This window comes from Equus przewalskii, chromosome 4, assembly GCF_037783145.1.
Source record: "Equus przewalskii isolate Varuska chromosome 4, EquPr2, whole genome shotgun sequence".
NCBI classification, from domain to species: domain Eukaryota; kingdom Metazoa; phylum Chordata; class Mammalia; order Perissodactyla; family Equidae; genus Equus; species Equus przewalskii.
In genome coordinates this window covers 64,975,300-64,993,270 of record NC_091834.1, presented here as the reverse complement: position 1 = coordinate 64,993,270, position 17,971 = coordinate 64,975,300, and the positions used below count along the sequence as shown (strand labels likewise).

At 33.8% G+C, this 17,971-nt stretch overlaps 1 protein-coding gene across 2 annotated transcripts in view; it reads left to right on the top strand.

Moving 5' to 3' along the window:
• The window catches only part of DPY19L2 (dpy-19 like 2), a 103,962-nt gene that overhangs the window by 34,558 nt on the left and 51,433 nt on the right, over window positions 1-17,971 (top strand). For both annotated transcript variants that reach the window (XM_070616220.1, XM_070616219.1), the window contains exons 7-9: window positions 3,914-3,971; window positions 5,694-5,785; window positions 7,977-8,076. In XM_070616220.1, coding sequence (XP_070472321.1) covers window positions 3,914-3,971; window positions 5,694-5,785; window positions 7,977-8,076 — 250 coding nt within the window. The remainder of the gene's footprint in view (window positions 1-3,913; window positions 3,972-5,693; window positions 5,786-7,976; window positions 8,077-17,971) is intronic.

Here is a 17,971-nt window from a genome sequence, read left to right as displayed (position 1 = left end):
AAAATTGTGACATATTCAACATTGTACCAGATCTCCTATCTAGCCCAGTAGGTCAAGAAACAGTAGTAGTAAGTATAAAGATTGGAAAACATGCAAAAAGGAAACAAGCTTCCTTACAGGCAGAACACATGATTTTATGTTGAAAATTCAAAAAATCTATGAGTAAAGGATTAAAATAGTAAGAAAATTTATAATGTTACTGGACCCAAAAATTAGTGCACAGACATTGTAAATCTATACTTTTAGCATCAAACAGAAAATGAAATTTTAAAAAGATGCCATTTAGAATACATTGAAAGCATGAAGATAAATCTAACAAAAAATATATATGACCTCTATGTGAAAAATGTAAAGCTTTATTGAGAGACATTTAGGAAGATCTAAATAAATAGAAGAACATACCATGTTCACGGATTACAAGACTCACTGTTAAAACAATGGGAGTTATGCTAATTGATTTATAGATTCAATACCTCACCAATTTTGTTGACCTTGATAAACTGATTTTAAAATTATTTAGAAATGCAAAGGGTCTAAAACAGTTAAGATATTCTTGAAGAAGATAAGAGGATTTGTTTTATATTAATCATTTCTGTATTATAAAGCTAATGTAAATAAGACATTGTGATATTGGCATATGGATCAACAAATAGATCATTGGAATAAAGTAGAGCCCAGAAGCAGAAACATACATGTAAAGACACTTGATGTATGACAGAGCAGATATTGCAGATCAGTGGGTAAGGATAGGCTTCTCAATAAATGTTGCCGGGATAATTGGGAGATCATATATAACAAAGAGAAGTTGGAGCTATCTGAAAAACAAATTCTAGTTGGATTAAAACCTCAAATATGAAAGACAAAATTATGTTTAGAATGTTATATAGGAGAAGATCATCAGTAACTTGGGATAAGAGAGGATTTCTTTCGTTTTTTTTTTTTTGGTGAGGAAGATTTTCCCTGAGCTATCATCCATTGCCAGTCCTCCTCTTTTTTTTTGCTTGAGTAAGATTAGCCCTGAGCTAACGTCTTTGCCAGTCTTTCTCCACTTTGTATGTGGGATGCCTCCAGAGCATGGCTGATGAGTGGAATATGTCCGCGCCCAGGATCCGAACCTATGAACCCAGGCTGCAGAAGTGGAGCATGCAGAACTTTAACCACTTGGCCACTTGGCCACTGGACCGACCCCAGAAAGGATTTCTTAAACAGGGTATAGAAGTCCAACTATAAAGAAAAAAAACTGATAAATTCAATGAAAAGAATTTAAGTTTGTCAAGACATAATAGAATGAAAAGATAAGCCACAAATTGGGAAAAGATATTGCAAAGCATATACCCAACATAGTATCCAGACATCACATTCATTAATTTGACAAATATTTATTGAATGCCTATTGTGACCAGAAACACTATTCTAGATGCTGGGAATATAAAACAGTCTTTGTCCTTGTGGAGTTTATATTCAGGGGGTAGACAAAGACTAAGAAGACAGACAACCCAATAGAAAAATGGACAAGATGCTTATGAACAGACGTTTCCCAGAAGAGGAATTTCAAATTACCAATAAACATATGAAAGTTGGCCACTATTATTAGTTATCGGGAAAATACACATTTAAATCACAATGAGATACTATTTTACATCTACTAGACTGGCAAAAGGAACTTTTATCCATGGCAAGTGAACATAAATTAGTACAATTATTTTGGAAAAACAGCATGCGTTATCAAGTAAATTGAAAATGTAGATATCTTATAACTCAACAATTCTAACTTAAAGTATATATTCCTAAGAAACTCTTGCACGTGTACATCAGGAAATATGTACAAGAATATAGCAGCATTGTTTATAATAGCTCTAAAGTGGAAACAGCTCAAATGTCCATCAATAGAGAAATGTACATATTGTAGTTTATTAATGTAGTGGAATACTATACAACACTGAGAATGAATGAGCTACGTCTACATGCATCAACATGGATGAATCTTACAAATATAATGTTGAATGAATGAAGGCAGGCACAAAATTAAAAAAATACTGCATACTTCCATTGTATAAAGTTTAAAAACAGATTAAAGTAAATGATAGTATGGTATGTATATAGAAGTGTTTTTATTGATACAGTAGTAGCTGTCTCGAGGTGGCAAGTGGGGACTAAGGGTGTGATCAATTTTCTACTTCAGTGACATATTGTGTTACAAGGATGTTCACTTTGTAATTCTATGAACTATATAGAAATTTTTATGTACTTTATGTATGCCATATAGGAAAAATATATTTTATATAAGCTCATCATGGTATTTTGAGGGCAAAGGGTTATTGTGAAATTATGTTGACAGGCTTTAAAATGTTCTATTCTTGAAAGTAGTCTGTATTTTTTATGCTTCTTTTTGTTTCTTTTGTGAGGAAGATTGGCCGTGAGCTAACATGGGTGCCAGTCTTGCTCTACTTTATGTGGGATGCCACCACAGTGTGGCTTGACGAGCAGTGCTAGGTCTGTGACTGGGATTCGAATCTGTGAACCCTGGGCCGCCAAAGTGGAGCGCACAAACTTAACCACTGTACCACTGGGCTAGCCCCTCATATGCTTTTTTTTTAAATATGGAAAATGTTACACAAAACTAAAACTTTTTTTAAATTAGTATTTTTCATTGGGAGAGCTACCCAAGAGATGATAGTTTTTTCTAAATTGGTTACGCAGTTCTGCAATATCAAATACGTTACTGGACTCCAGGCTTTAAGATGAATATGTAGATAAAACAAGTGTGGGCTATAGAAATGTCGCTAAAACCAAGAGGAGATTGGAAACTATGGCATATGAGAAACAAAAGAAATAGCAAATCAGGGGGAAATTTGGTGTTTCTAACCCTGGTCACCCTCCCCCACTGGCAGTTACTTGGAAGGTAGACAGTCCCTTTCTGTTCTTTGGTGGTAAACAATAAAATGTTGACATCCATATCTAACTTGATCAAGTCTAAAATTAATTGATATCTTTCCCCTTCTTCTGATCAATACAAGGAATTTTAGAATACTTTACTTCAAAATAGCCCCTTCCGTCTTGGAATTAGCACTGCAGTTCAGTACTCCCGTTACCCCTCCACAGCAGCCGTCGTCATTTATGTCGTCAGACCTTGCTCAGATTTGTCCACGTGTTCAGAGTTTCTTTGTGCAGTGTCTGTTCTTGCTTCTCACAGCTTCCTTCTTTCAGTTTCTTCCTTTTTGAAGTGTATCCTTTGAATTTCCTTTTGTGAAATTCTATAAATGGTAAATCACTTCCCGTTAGCTTTCTTTTGCTTGTTTTTTAAAACTCATCCCTTCCTTTATTCAATCATTCAACCAGTGTTTATTGTCTTCCAAGTGTGAAACTATGGATACAGTGATGAAGAACATATGAAGAAAAGGCAACTTTATGAAATGGTTCTTAGTCTTTGAGGATTATCAGCCCTCCTTGGTCTGACTTTTGTATTCTATGTTGTTTCTTTGGGACTCAACAAAAGAATATTTGCAGGAGTTTAGGCAGTTCAGAGTTGCTGCTAAATGAAACTGTTAGACTCTTCATCTCTTAATCACTCTAATTTCAAAACACAAAAACTTGTCTCCATTCAGGTTATTCAAAGAATGCAAGATGGACTCTGAAGTGTGTTTGTTAAAAATTATTTTATATTCACATCTTGTATGTTTTACTTGGAAAATATTTTAAATATAATAGATTGTAAAATACAGATTACTTTAAATGTACACTTTGTATGCTTGTACATTCAAGATTAAAACATCAATTACATGGGTACTTTTGAAATTTTTACTGTTACTTTATGATTGAGTACTGTGACTTTCTTAAATATGATTTTAAATTCTAAGAGACAATTTTGTGAAAAATTCATATTGTGATTGTATCCTTTTTTTTTTTTTTGCAGTGGGTCTCAACTTGGAGGTCTAATTACAGTGTTGTGCTACTTTTTCAACCATGGAGAGGTTTGTTTTCTAGAAAATAATTTTTAAGAAATAGAAGGGGCTGTGTAGGAACCAGGAAATACATTCATCAAAACAATATATGATTGTATATTAGTTAGGACTTCGCAATATTTTAAAGAACCTTGTGTTGTAAGTTGATATTTTAATCATGTTGATATACAGTTTTTATGTAATAATTAGAATTTATGACATGAAATACTTTGCCTAGTTTTTAGTGTGTGTGTATATATATACACATCCATATATTTTATAGAAAAAGGAAATACTGTACATCTTGAGTTCAGGCACTTCATATACATTATCTCACTTACTCCCACCAAACTTTTTTGGGAGGTGGTTGTTGTCCTCACAGTAGAAGATATGAAATTGAAATTTAGAGAGGTTAATTTACTTATCCAAGATTCTGTGTTCACTACATGCTGAGCTGGGTTTCCCATTCTGCGTTTGTCTGGCTCTGAAACCTTGCTTCTTTCTATTATGTCATGCTTCCTTTTCAGTGACAGAAAATGCTGAATTCCAAATAGAAGTTAACTTACTAATTCAGCCTGAGAGGACATGATCCACCTAAAAAGAGCTCGTAGAAGCTTTTTTAGAATACAATAGATTCGTTCAACAAAATACTGAGTACGTGACAGTGCCAAACTCTGTTAGATGCTGAGAATATGGCAGTGAAAAGTGAGAGAATTTGACTGCTAACTTTTGGAGGCAAAATATGGAATATGTTGTGGTACAGGTTTTATAGGGTAACAGTCTTTATTACTATTGGGAAAGATAGATACTTGGTTAATTTTTAAAAATGAGTGTGACAAGGGAATCATAAAAATTAATACATAAATATCTTAAATATATTAAAGGAAACAAATGCATTGTCAGTGAGCAATGTGTTAATGTAAAGACAAGATCTTTTCTTTGGCTATGCCAGACGATTAGCATTAAGAGTTCTTTCTTATACATACCGTAATTCATCTCCCAAGGTTTACAATTTTGGCTCCTTGGAAGAGAAGCAATACTTTTAAGACTCTTGCAAGATTATAAGAGTTTAGATTCTCCCTAGAATTTCAGAATTCTTGATACAAAACTTTTATAATATTCTCACCCATATGTCTTAGAAATAGTTTTAAAGTCTATAAAAAATTTAATTAATACTTTTATTATATGCATCCTATTAGTGATTCCCAAAAACTTCTGGTTGTTTTTACAAATTTGCAGTTAACTCTTTTAAAGTGTATTTCACAAAGTCAGAGGCAGTCTTAATTACTTGAAATGTGTGTCTATACTCATTAAACTTGTTATGTATAAACTCTCTTGGTGTTTGTGAATGCCCTAGGTGCCATTTGTTTATGCTTTTCTGGGCGTATATACATCCCAAAGCCCTGGGATGCCAGGGTCCTCACTGCAGAGCTGGAATGTGGCTCTGGTTTTTCAGTCCCTGACTCCTCACTGCTCCTGTACCTGCCATCTTGTTTGTCCTGTGGGTTTACTTATGTTTGACCTGATATATCTTTGTCTTGTTTCTGGACTTGCTAATTAATAGCTCTCTGTATAAGTTATGTGTTAATGTTATGTGCCCGTTAAGAGAGCTCCAAAAACAGAGCTATATCAGGCATTCAGAAATGTGAATGAGCCTAGTATTAAAATTATTAAAACCAGCCCAGTCATGATTTTTAGATTAATAATGTTTATTGCAAACATAAAGTGACATAAGCATTTTATTGACTTCAGGCTACTCGTGTGATGTGGACACCACCTCTCCGGGAAAGTTTTTCTTATCCGTTTCTTGTACTTCAAATGTACATTTTAACTTTGATTCTCAGGTAATTTTTATTTATAAAACAAATCTAAATAAATTACAAGTTAAGTTTCTTAAAGTATGCTTCAATCGATTAAGTTATAGTTACCATATTTAAGCTCACTCTCTTTTTTTCAGTTACTTTAAAAATAGAGTATCCAGTTAAGAAAATAATCTAAAATCGCTATGTAAGAATTGCTTTCCACTTACGAGTCTAGGCTATAGATTTTAGATAACCACATTATGTTTTAATAAATCAGAATGTATGTGTTCATATATATTTGGTAAAGATTGAAAGATTTTTAAGAAACTATTTTTTTCTCAAAGCTTGTGTATGCTGACTCATCATTTTCCAACCTGTGGTTTTTTGATAGAGCATTAATGTATGTCCCATGAAAAAAGTGTCTGTGCACAAATGAATTTGGGAAGTGCTAGGTTAGATAGATGAGGAGTTTATATATTCATATATTTATGAATATTTCTGAACTGTTGATGTTTCCAGCAGTTCAGCCAGAGTTTCCTCTCAATTGTTTCTCTTGGACACAATTTTTTTTGTTGGGATTAAATTTATAAGCATTTTAGAAATTTAAGAGGTCTGAGAAACAATAACAACAAAAACATAAATAGCAGAATACTATAAATAACTTTATCAAAGAAATAAGTTTCATAGAATGTTAATGAGATCTCTCACCGTGTGAGGTAGTGATCACTTCCTTCAAACTCCCAGGAAACCGCTTCCTTCACTTCCTACTCCCCATCAGGTTCTGCCTGTGTGGAAGTCGTTGTGTACATGTCGTCTTTCTTTCTTAAAGCTGTAAATTTGTTAATCAAGCACACAACTGTCTGCATATACACTTAGTATATTAAAATACCCTAGGAACAGGGACCATGCCATATTTATCTCCAACCACAGAGCACTTAGCACACTACCATGGAGAGATTTAAGGCTCTTGTAAGTTAGCTTGAGGAAGGGAAATAGTGGCATACCGGGATAGCCACCAGCCTCGAGAAAGGTGCAGACTATCTTCTGATTTGTTACCTACATGACAAGTTTATTTTTGGATTGAATTTGAATTTAGGAATGTGCTCCCTGTCCAGATTTCTATGTCTTTGCTCTGCATATTACTTTCTCTCAAAGATTATCGTGGAAGAAGCTGCCTATTTATTTTTACTCATTCCCAGTTAAATTCCTAGAAAGATGGTTTATTTTCTACTTTTTATGTAATATTAATTTTAAATTTAATTTAATTTTTGATTAATTTTGAAGTAATTTTAAGTAATATAACCCTGACCAGTCAGTGGTTTCGTGGAATGAAATTTGTTAATTAGAACATTTAGGGTTGTATCCTTTAGTGCATGTGCTCTTACTCTGTATCTTAGCCAAAAGTAATTTTTGTTTGCTAAATATAAGGTAACTCAGTACTTAATGAATATATTTTGTGATCATATTACTAAACAATAGGAATACTTAAAATTTTGCTTTTCAAACTTTATGTAATGTAGTACAAGGATTTATCAAAATCCAATGCAACATTTATAAAAAGAATAGCTACGGTTTTATTGTTTACACAAAATGCTTGCATTTCTTTTTTCATATTCTAAAAGATAAAGTTTTCTTTGGTAAAAGATGTTGGTTGCTAATATATATCATAATTACAGAATGGACAATTAAAACTTCAACATGCAATAGTTTAACTGTATTCTGTAATTATTCTAAGTCATTGTTTTAAATTATTTTCTTTAAATTTTTCTCATAGTTGGTAACTTATTACTTCTCCAGCACTTTTATTTTCTTCACTGATTTTTGAAACATGAAAGTGGTGATGTAGAAAAGCTATGGCTGCTCATACAGGGTAAATATCTTGAGGTATTAAGGGTCAGTGCACATTCTATTTTATGACCTTCTTGCTGAAGTATTAAATTTCTAATATGCAAAGTTAGAGGAAAATAAACTCTGATGTTAAAAATTTCATTCACTCATAAACTAGATACAATTCATTATTTAAAGCTCTAATTTTGATTGTCTTATGCTAAGTGTTTTTATAATCCAAGTATTTTAATTTCTTTTTAATGAGCTTTTAAAAGTTAAATATATTTGTTGTCTTATATCAAAGGTAAGGGGATGATTAGATTTTATCACTGTGCAATTAGTCTTTCTGTTTAGTGATAGGCTACTTTTATGGTAAAACTTATTGGTATCAATTCTCTCCATTAAGGACCTCGAACAGTAGTAGAAGGCATTTCATTGCACTCTGTCTTTCCAATGTTGCTTTTATGCTTCCCTGGCAATTTGCTCAGTTTATACTTTTTACACAGGTAAGATGATTTTAAACTAATTTAAGTTGAATTCAAGATGTGCTTGGTTGTTTCTATAGGAGTTTTAAATTTTGATTATATTTGTACCCTAATAGATTTTAAAAATATGGAGCAATTATAAAGTGTGTGATTTTTTAAAAAATCATATAATTTAACTTTCTATTAGTATATTGGCTAGTTAAACAGATATTAATGATCACCATGCAACAGGCTTTTTCCTGTTATTTTAAATCACATTTTTTTATGTTGGTATTTGAGGTGATCTCTATAAATCTGCCTGCAGATTTTCCTTTTGCCTTAGGAATCATTTTGGATGTCAAGCTACACAACATGATAAGGGCCAATGCTACTCTTCATGATAGGGAATTTCTGCTTTTAATCCAGCTAAATTTTGGCTCTTTTGTCTGAAGACCAGAATCTTATGGGACACTTCCTCAGAGCTTTAGTCATCATATTACTCGAATGAATTGAGGCCATATCCTGTTTCCCCAAACAGCTTAGTAACTGATGGCAAGAAACTGAGGTGGGGAAGGAAAAAGGTCAATTTTGATGAAATTTCATGATACTAAGATTTTCCAGTAGAGCTTCTTTCCACCTAACTAACAAACACTGATGATGATAATGTTCTTTGTTGGCAGCGAGAAATTCTTCCAAGAAGCCTTGTGCTGCCAGTTATCTACAAAGAATGAAATTATAACCTCAGCTTAATTGGTGCTGCATGTTTAAAATATTCTCTCTGCTTTACTTCCTTATGGTTGGCCCTTTCAGGTTATCACACGGAAATTCTATAGTTTTCATTATTTGCACATGCCAACATAGTGGACTAGATTTCTAATGTGTATCACTTTCTTGCAAGCAAATTTATTAATCCAGTGGTGCTGGTGAAACTAAATAGCTCTCTGGGTAATTTTGATATTGCCTTAATGATTTTCTGTCCATTTAAAAGATATACTAAGCTTTTAGGTTTTTTTCTTTGTTCTTTTTTTATTGAGATATAAATGACATGTAACATTATGTAAGTTTAAGGTGTACAATGCATTTATTTGATACATTATTATATTGCAATATGGTTACTACCTGATTACCATCATAGTATTAGTTAACACCTCTATCGTCACATAATTATTTATTTTTTGTGGTGAAAATATTTAAGATCTAGTCTCTTAGCAACTTTGAGATATGTAATACAATATTAACTGAAATCATTATGCTGTGCATTAGATCTCCAGAACTTATTGATCTTCTGCTTGCAACATCTTTGTCCAATGTCTCTCTTATTCCTCACCCCCAACCCCTGGTAACCACCGTTCTACTCTCTGTTTCTATGAGGTTGGCTGTTAGATTCCACAAAATGATATCATACAATATTTATTTTTCTCTATCTAACTTATTTCACTTAGTATAATGCCCTCAGGCTCCATCTGTGTTGTTGGAAATAGCAGGATTTCCTTCTTTCTCATCACTGAGTAATATTCCATATATATATACACACACATGCTTACACACACTACATCTTTATCTTTTCATCTATCCACAGACACTTAATGTTGGTTCCATATTTTGGCTGTTGTGAATAATGCTGCAATAAACATGAAAGTGCAGATATTTCTTAGATACTCTGTTTTCATTTCTTTTTGATATATACGCTGAAGTGAGATTGCTGGATCATATAGTAGTTCTATTTTTAATTTTTTGAGGAACCTCCATACTGTTTTCCACAATGACCTTACCAATTTACATTTCCGCCAACAGTGTTCAAGGATTCTCTTTCCTCTACATCCTTGCTAACTCTTGTTATCTCTTGTCTTTTTGATGATAGCCATTCTAACAGTTGAGGGGATATGTCATTGTGGTTTTGATTTGTATTTCCCTGATGATTAGTGATGTTGAGCATCTGTCTATGTACCTGTTGGCCATTTGGATGTCTTCTTTGGAAAAATGCCTATTCAGTTCCTCGACTCATTTTTTAGTCAGACTTTTTGTTATTTGAGTCATATAAGTTCTTTATATATTTTGGATATTTAATCTTTTACTCAATATATGGTCTGCAAGTAGTTTTTTTCCCATTCCATAGGTTGCCTTTTCATTTTGTTGATTGTTTCTTTTGCTCTGCAGAAACTTTTTAGTTTGATTTAATCCCACTTATTGATTTTTGCTTTTGTTGCTTGTGCTTTTGGTGTCATAGTACAAAAAAATCATTGCCGAGACCAGTGTCGAGGAGCTTATTCCTTATGTTTTCTTCTGGGAGTTTTACAGTATTAGGTCTTGTGCTTAAGTCTTTAGTCCATTTTGAGTTAATTTTTGTGAGTGGTGTAAGAGTTCAATTTTATGTGAATATCCAGTTTTCCTGACACTGTTTATTAAAGAGACTATCCTTTCCCTACTGAGTATTCTTGGCTTCCTGGTCAAATATTAATTGACCGTATATGCATGCATTTATTTCTGGGCACTCAATTCTGTTCCGTTGGTGTATATGTTAGTCTTTATGCCTATACCATACTGTTTTTATTACTATAGCTGATAGCCTAATGAAGGTTCCTTATAGGTTACAATCTTGTATCCTTTTTCTGTTACTGCTTTTGAGATTCTCTGTTTGACTTTGATTTTTCACAGTTTCATTATACAGATCTTCCTCAACTTACAATGGGGTTATGTCCTGATAATCCCATCAAAGGTTGAAAATATCCTAAGTCAAAAATGCATTTAATACACCTAACCTGCAGAACATCATAGCCTAGCCTAGCCTACCTTAAATGTGCTCGGAAGACTTACATTAGCCTACAGTTAGGCAAAATCATCTAACCTGAAGCCTATTGTGTAGTAAAGTGTTGAATATCTCATGTAATTTATTGAATACTGAAATTGAAAAACAGAATCATTGTATGGGTACATAACGGTTGTAAGTGTATCAGTTGTTTACCCTCATGATCGTGTGGCTGACTAGGAACAGTGGGTCCCTGCCACTGCTCAGCATCATGAGAGAGTATTGCACTGTATACTAGCCCAGGAAGATAAAAATTCAAAGTATGGTTTCTACTGAATGCATGTCATTTTTGCACCATCATAAAGTCAAAAAAATCCTAAGTTGAACCATTGTAAATTGAGGACTGTTTGTAGTGTGTCTTAGAGAAGGTCATTTTGAATTGCAGTAATGGGGTGATCTGTTAGCTTCATGAACTTGGATGTTCAAGTCTCTCCCCAGGTTTGTGAAGTTCTCAGCTATTATTTCTTTAAATAAACTTTCTGCCCCCTTCTCCCTGTCATCTAGAACTCAAATGATTCTGATATTTGATCGTTTGGTGGCATCATATAGATCACATAGGCTCCTTCATTCTTTTTCTTTCTTTTTTCTTTATTCTTCTCTGACAGAGTTATTTCAGAGTTCCAAGCCTCTAACTCACTGTTCCATCTTCTGTTTGGTCTATTCTGATATTGATGCTCTCTATTGCTTTTTTCATTTCATTCATTGAATTCTTCAGCTCCAAAACTTCTGTTTGGCTCTTTTTAATGATTTCTATCTCTTTGTTAAATTTCTCATCTTGTTTATGTGTTGTTTTCCTGATTTCACTGAACTATCTTTCTGTGTTTTCTTGCAGCTCATTGATTTCCTCAAAACAGCTATTTTGAATTCTTTATTGGGTGAATCACAGAATTCTGCATATTTGGGTTCAGTTACCAGAGGATTATTGAGATTTTTCGGTAATGTCATGTTTCCTTGATTCTTCATGTGCATTGGAGTTTTGTATTGTTTTTGCATTTGATGTAGCAGTCACCTCTAATCTTTACTAGTTGCCTTCAGGTGGGAGATATTCTTCATTGGTCCTGCTTGTATCTGGTGCTTTCTCTGACCTTGAATGGATACACTGGCTCCATGCTTCTTGCTCCCTCTTTGTGGCAAAATTATTAAGTTGTATGTCTTTTTCTAGATCTTACAACTCAGCAGGCTGGCTACTGGAAGCCTCTTTTGTTTTCCTGAAGGTGGCACTGCAACTCAAGTTTGTGGTTTCTCCCTTGTTCACAGACCCTGGCTTGTTTTCTATGTGAGCTCCTTTCCTGCCAGAGTTCACTTTTGCTGCCAGACTCTATATGATACATTTTTCATGATTAGTATCAAGATTAATTTTCCTTACAAGGTGAATTTATGAACTTTCTTTTAACAAGTGTAACTGTTTTATTAAATATGCTAGATTCAACAGGAAACAAGTAGAAAGTAACTGGGTTCTTTCTCCTAATGCCTCTTAAAATCTGTGTTTTAGATTTGTTCCCCCCACCCCCAATTTAGGTGAAATCTCAGGAGGTCCCATATGTAGTCATTTCCTTTTCACTTTGAAAAGTATCATTTCAGTAAATTTAAAATTTTGAGATCTTTAAAATATGGTATCTTCTGACCAAAGAACCTGATATGTATATCCACTTATTTAGTTCTTGCTTAATTTATCTCAATGTTATATAGATTTTTAGAGATTTTACAGATCTTTCATTAGATTTTCCTCTAGGTGTTTTCTGTTTTTGATGCATTTTAAAAGATTGGGTATTTTATATTTGCTAGGTATATAGTTCTACCTATGTTAATTAGGAAAAGTTGTTAATTGTGTTATTCAAATCTTTTAGATTTCCACTATTTTTGTTTGTTTATTTCAGTTACTAGAGGAGGAGTGTGTTAAACTCTTCCACTGTAACAGTGGAGTTGTCTATATCTACTTTTAGTTCTGTGAATTCTTACTTCAAACATTTTGATGCAGTATTATTATGTGCACAGTTGTTATATATTCCTTTTATTTCTAATACTCATTGTCTTGTTTTTTTAATAATAGCCATCCTACCAGGTGTAAATAATATATCATTGTGGTTTTGATTTGCATTTCACTGACCTCAGCATTTTTTCATGTCTATCTGTTGGTCATTTGTATATCTTTTTTGGATAAATATCTGTTCAAGTTCTTTGCCCATTTTTAATTGAGTTATTAGTTTTTTTGCTAGAGTATTATGAATTCTTTATATATTTTGCATATTAACCCCTTATCATATATATGGTTTGCATATATTTTTTCCTATTTAATAAGTTGCCTTTACTCTATTGATTGTTTCCTTTGCTGTGCAGAAGTTTTTTAGTTTGATACAATCTCACTTGTGTATATATCTGATAAGAGATTAATATCATCAAGAAGACAAGAGATAACAAGGGTTAGTGAGTTTGGAGGAAAGGGAACCCTTGTGCACTGTTGGTGGAAATGTAAATTGGTGCAGCCACTATGGAAAACAGTATGGAGTTCCTCAAAAAATTAAAAATAGAAGTATTATATGATGCAGCAATCCCACTTCTGAGTATATATCAGAAGGAAATGAAAACAGAATATCAAAAAGATATTTGCACTTCATATTTATTGTGGTATTATTCACAACAGCCAAGATATGGAAGCAACTTAAGTGCCTGTCAACAGATGAGTGGATAAAGAAGATAGCATATATATATATACAATGGAGTATTATTCAGCAATGAGAAAGAAGTAAATCTACCATTTGTGACAATATAGATGGACCCTGAGGACATTCTGCTAAGTGAAATAAGTCAGACAGAGAAAGACAAATACTGTATATCACCACTTATATGTGGAATCTAAAAAAGCCAAACTCATAGAAACAGAGAGTTGAATGATGGTTACCATGGCCTGGAGGGTGGGGGAAATACGGACATATTGGTCAAAGAGTACAAACTTGCAACTAGAAGATGAATAAGTTCTGGGGATCTAATGCACGGTAAAGTGATTATGGTAACAGTATTGTTTTATATACTTGAAAGTTACTAGGAGAGTAGATCTTAAATGTTCTCACCACAAAAATGAAATGGGAATTGTGATGTGATGGAGGTGTTAGCTAACACTGCAGTGGTAATCATATTGCAACAGATAGGTGTATCAAATCAACACATTGTATGCCTTAAACTTACAGAATGTTGTGAATCAACTGTATCTCAATAAAGCTGGAAAAAAAGTAATAGGGCAGCCCTTCTTAGAGATTCTAAGCTTATGTCCTTATACTATATGCTCTACATCTCTGTTTTTTCATGTCTTTGTCATTTTTTGCTTTCTTCTAGATGTTTTCTTCTGACCTGCCTTCCAATTTATTGCTTTTTTATTTTTCTGGGAAAGATGCACTCTGAGCTAACATCTGTTGCCAGTCTTCTTTTTGTTTTCTTCCCCAAAGCCCCAGTGTATAGTTGTACATTCTAGGTGTAAGTCCTTCTAGTTCTTCTATATGCTGCTGCCACAGCTTGGCAACTGACAGAGGAGTGGTGTGGCTCCGTACCTGGGAACTGAACCTGGGCTGCTGAAGCGGTGAGAGCGCCGAACCTTAACCCCTAGGCCATAGGGGCTGGCTCCGATTTATCACTTTTTTGTTTGGCTGTGTTTAACCTGCTTTTAAACCAATCTTTGGTTTCTTAATATTGATTATTGTAATGTTTAGTTGTACATTTTCAATTTGGTTCTTTTTTTATGGCTTCCAGTACGCTCCTGGAATTTTCAATCCTATCTGTTATTTCCTTGCAAATGTCAAACATAAAGTCTGTGTCTGATGATGCCAGACAGGTTTTTGAGTGGTTTGCAAGATAAGAGTGGTTTTTACACTTTTGCAGTGTTGTTTAAAAAAAGATAGAAAAAGAATATACAACAGAGACTGTACGTGCCCACAAAGTGTAACATATTTACTGTCTGACTTTTTACGTAAAAAATCTGCTGACCTTGAACTACATTCTTCTTTTTTAAAATTTTTTCTCTTGTAATCTAAATAGTTTATAACATTGTGAAATTTTAGTTCTACATTAATATTTGTCAAAAGCCATATAATTGTGCCCCTATACGCCTGTGCCTCCCCCACCACCTCCCCCTGGTAACCACTAAATTGCTGTCTGTCTGTAAGTTTGTTTATATTTCCACGTATGAGTGAAATCATATGGTGTTTGTCTTTCTCTGTCTGGCTTATTTTGCTTAATGTGGTGCCTTAGAGGTCCATCCATGTGGCTGCGAATGGGACAGTTGTGTCTTTTTTTATGGTTGAGTAGTATTCCATTGTGTATATATACCACATCTTTATCCAGTCATCAGTCACTGGACGCTTGGGTTGCTTCCACATCTTGGCTATTGTGAATAATGCTGCAGTGAACATAGGTATGCATAAGTCTCTTTGTATTGTTGATTTCAAGTTCTTTGGATAAATACCCTGTACTGGAATAGCTGGGTCATATGGTAATTCTATTTTTAATTTTTTGAGAAATCTCCATACTGTTTTCCACAGTGACTGCACCAGTTTGCATTCCCACCAGCAGTGGAGGAGGGTTCCCTTTTCTCCACAACTTCTCCAACATTTATTATTTTTTGTCTTGGTGATTATAGCCATTCTAATGGGTGTAAGATGATATCTAAGTGTAGTTTTGATTTGCATCTCCCTAATAATTAGTGATGTTGAGCATCTTTTCATGTGCCTGTTGGGTATCTGTATATCTTCTTTGGAGAAATGTCTGTTCATATCCTCTGCCTACTTTTTGATTGGGTTGTTTATTTTTTTGTAGTTCAATTGTGTTAGTTCTTTATATATTATGGAGATTAACCCCTTATTGGATGTATGAGTTGCACATATGTTCTCCCAGTTGGTGGGTGGTTTTTTCATTTTGATCTTGATTTCCTTTGCCTTCCTGAAACTGTTTAGTCTGATGAAGTCCCACTTGTTTATTTTTTCTTTTATATTCCTTGTCTGAGTGGGCATCATAGTTGTAAAGACCCTTTTAAGACTGTTGTCAAAGAGTGTATTGCCTATATTTTCTTCTAAAAGGTTATGGTTTCAGGACTTACCTTCAAGTCTTTCATCCTTTTTGAATCTATTTTTGTGTGTGGGGAAAGATAATGATCTACTTTTATTCTTTTGCATGTGGCTGTCCAGTTATCTCAGCACCATTTATAGAAGAGGCTTTCCTTTTTCCATTGTATGTTCTTGGCTCCTTGTTGAATATTAGCTGTCCATAGGTGTGTGGTTTTATTTATGGGCTTTCAATTCTGTTCCATTGATCTGTGTGTCTGTTTTTATAGCAGTACCATGCTGTTTTGATTACTGTAACTTTATAATATGTTTTGAAGTCAGGGATTGCAATGCCACCAGCTTTGTTCTTGTTTCTCAGGATTGCTTTGGCTATTCTGGGTCTTTTCTTGCCCCGTATGAATTTTAAGATTCTTTGTTCTATTTCTGTGAAGAATGTCATTGGGATTCTGATTGGGATTGCATTGAATTTGTAGATTGCTTTAGGTAGAATGGACATTTTAACCATGTTTATTCTTCCAATCCATGTACATGGAATATCTTTCCATTTCTTTGTGTCATTCTCAATTTCTTTCAGTAACGTCTTATAGTTTTCCTTCTATAGGTCTTTCACCTCCTTCATTAAATTTATTCCTAGATACTTTATTCTTTTTTGTTGCAGTTGTAAATGGGGTTGATTCTTGAGTTCTTCTTCTGTTAGTTCATTTTTAGAGTATAGAATGCCATTGATTTTTGTAAGTTGACTTTGTATCCTGCAACTTTACTATAGTTGTTGATTATTCCTAATAGTTTTCTGATGGATTCTTTAGGGTTTTCTACATATAAAATCATGTTGTCTGCAAACAGCGAGAGTTTTACTTCTTCAGTGCCTATTTGGATTCCTTTTATTTCTTTTTCCTGCCTAATTGCTCTGGCCAAAACGTCTGGTACTATGTTGAATAAGAGTGCTGAGAGTAAGCACCCTTGTCTTGTTCCTGTTCTCAGTGGGATGGCTTTCAGTTTTTCCCCATTGAGTATGATGTTGGCACTGGGTTTGTCATATATGACTTTGATTATGTTGAGGTATTTTCCTTCTCTACCCATTTTATTGAGAGTTTTTTAAAATCATGAACAGGTTTTGGATCTTGTCAAATGTTTTCTCTGCATCTATTGAGATGATCATGTGGTTTTTGTTCCTCATTTTGTTAATGTGATGTATTACATTGATTGATTTGTGGATGTTGAACCATCCCTGTGTTCCTGGTGTGAATCCCACTTGATCATGGTGTATGATCTTTTTAATGAATTGCTGTATTTGGTTTTCCAATATTTTGTTGAGGATTTTTGCATCTGTGTTCATCAGCAATATTGGCATGTAGTTTTCCTTCCTCGTATTGTCCTTGTCTGGCTTTGGGGTCAAGGTGATGTTGGCCTCATAAAATGTGTTAGGGATAATTCCGTATTCCTCAGTTGTTTGGAATAGTTTGATGAAGAATAGGTAATAAATTGTCTTTGAAAGTTTGGTAGAATTCTCCAGAGAAGCCATCTTGTCCTGGGCTTTTGTTTTTGGGGAGGTTTTTTATTACTGTTTCAATTTCTTCACTTGTGGTTGGTCTATTCAGAGATTCAGTTTTGGGAGGTTATAAGAATTTATAAGTCTTAAGAATTTATCCATTTCTTCCAGATTGTCCAGTTTGTTGGCGTATAGTTTGTCATAATATTCTCTTATAATCTTTTGTATTTCTGTGGTATCTCTTGTAATTTCGCCTGTTTCATTTCTAATTTTATTTATTTGAGCCTTCTCTTTTTCTTAGTGAGTCTGGCTGAGGGTTTGTCACTTTTGTTTATCCTCTTAAAGAACTAGCTCCTTGTTTCGTTGATCCTTTTTACAGTGTTTTTTTTTTCAATTTCATTTATTTCTGCCCTGATTTTTATTATTTCCTTCCTTCTGCTGAGTTTCAGCTTTGTTCTTCTTTTTCTAATTCTGTTAGGAGTAGTTTAAGATTGTTTATTTGAGCTTTTCCTTGTTTGTTATCGTGGGCCTGTATTGTATAAACTTCCCTCTTAGGACTGCTTTTGCTGCATCCCATAAAAGTTGGTATGGTGT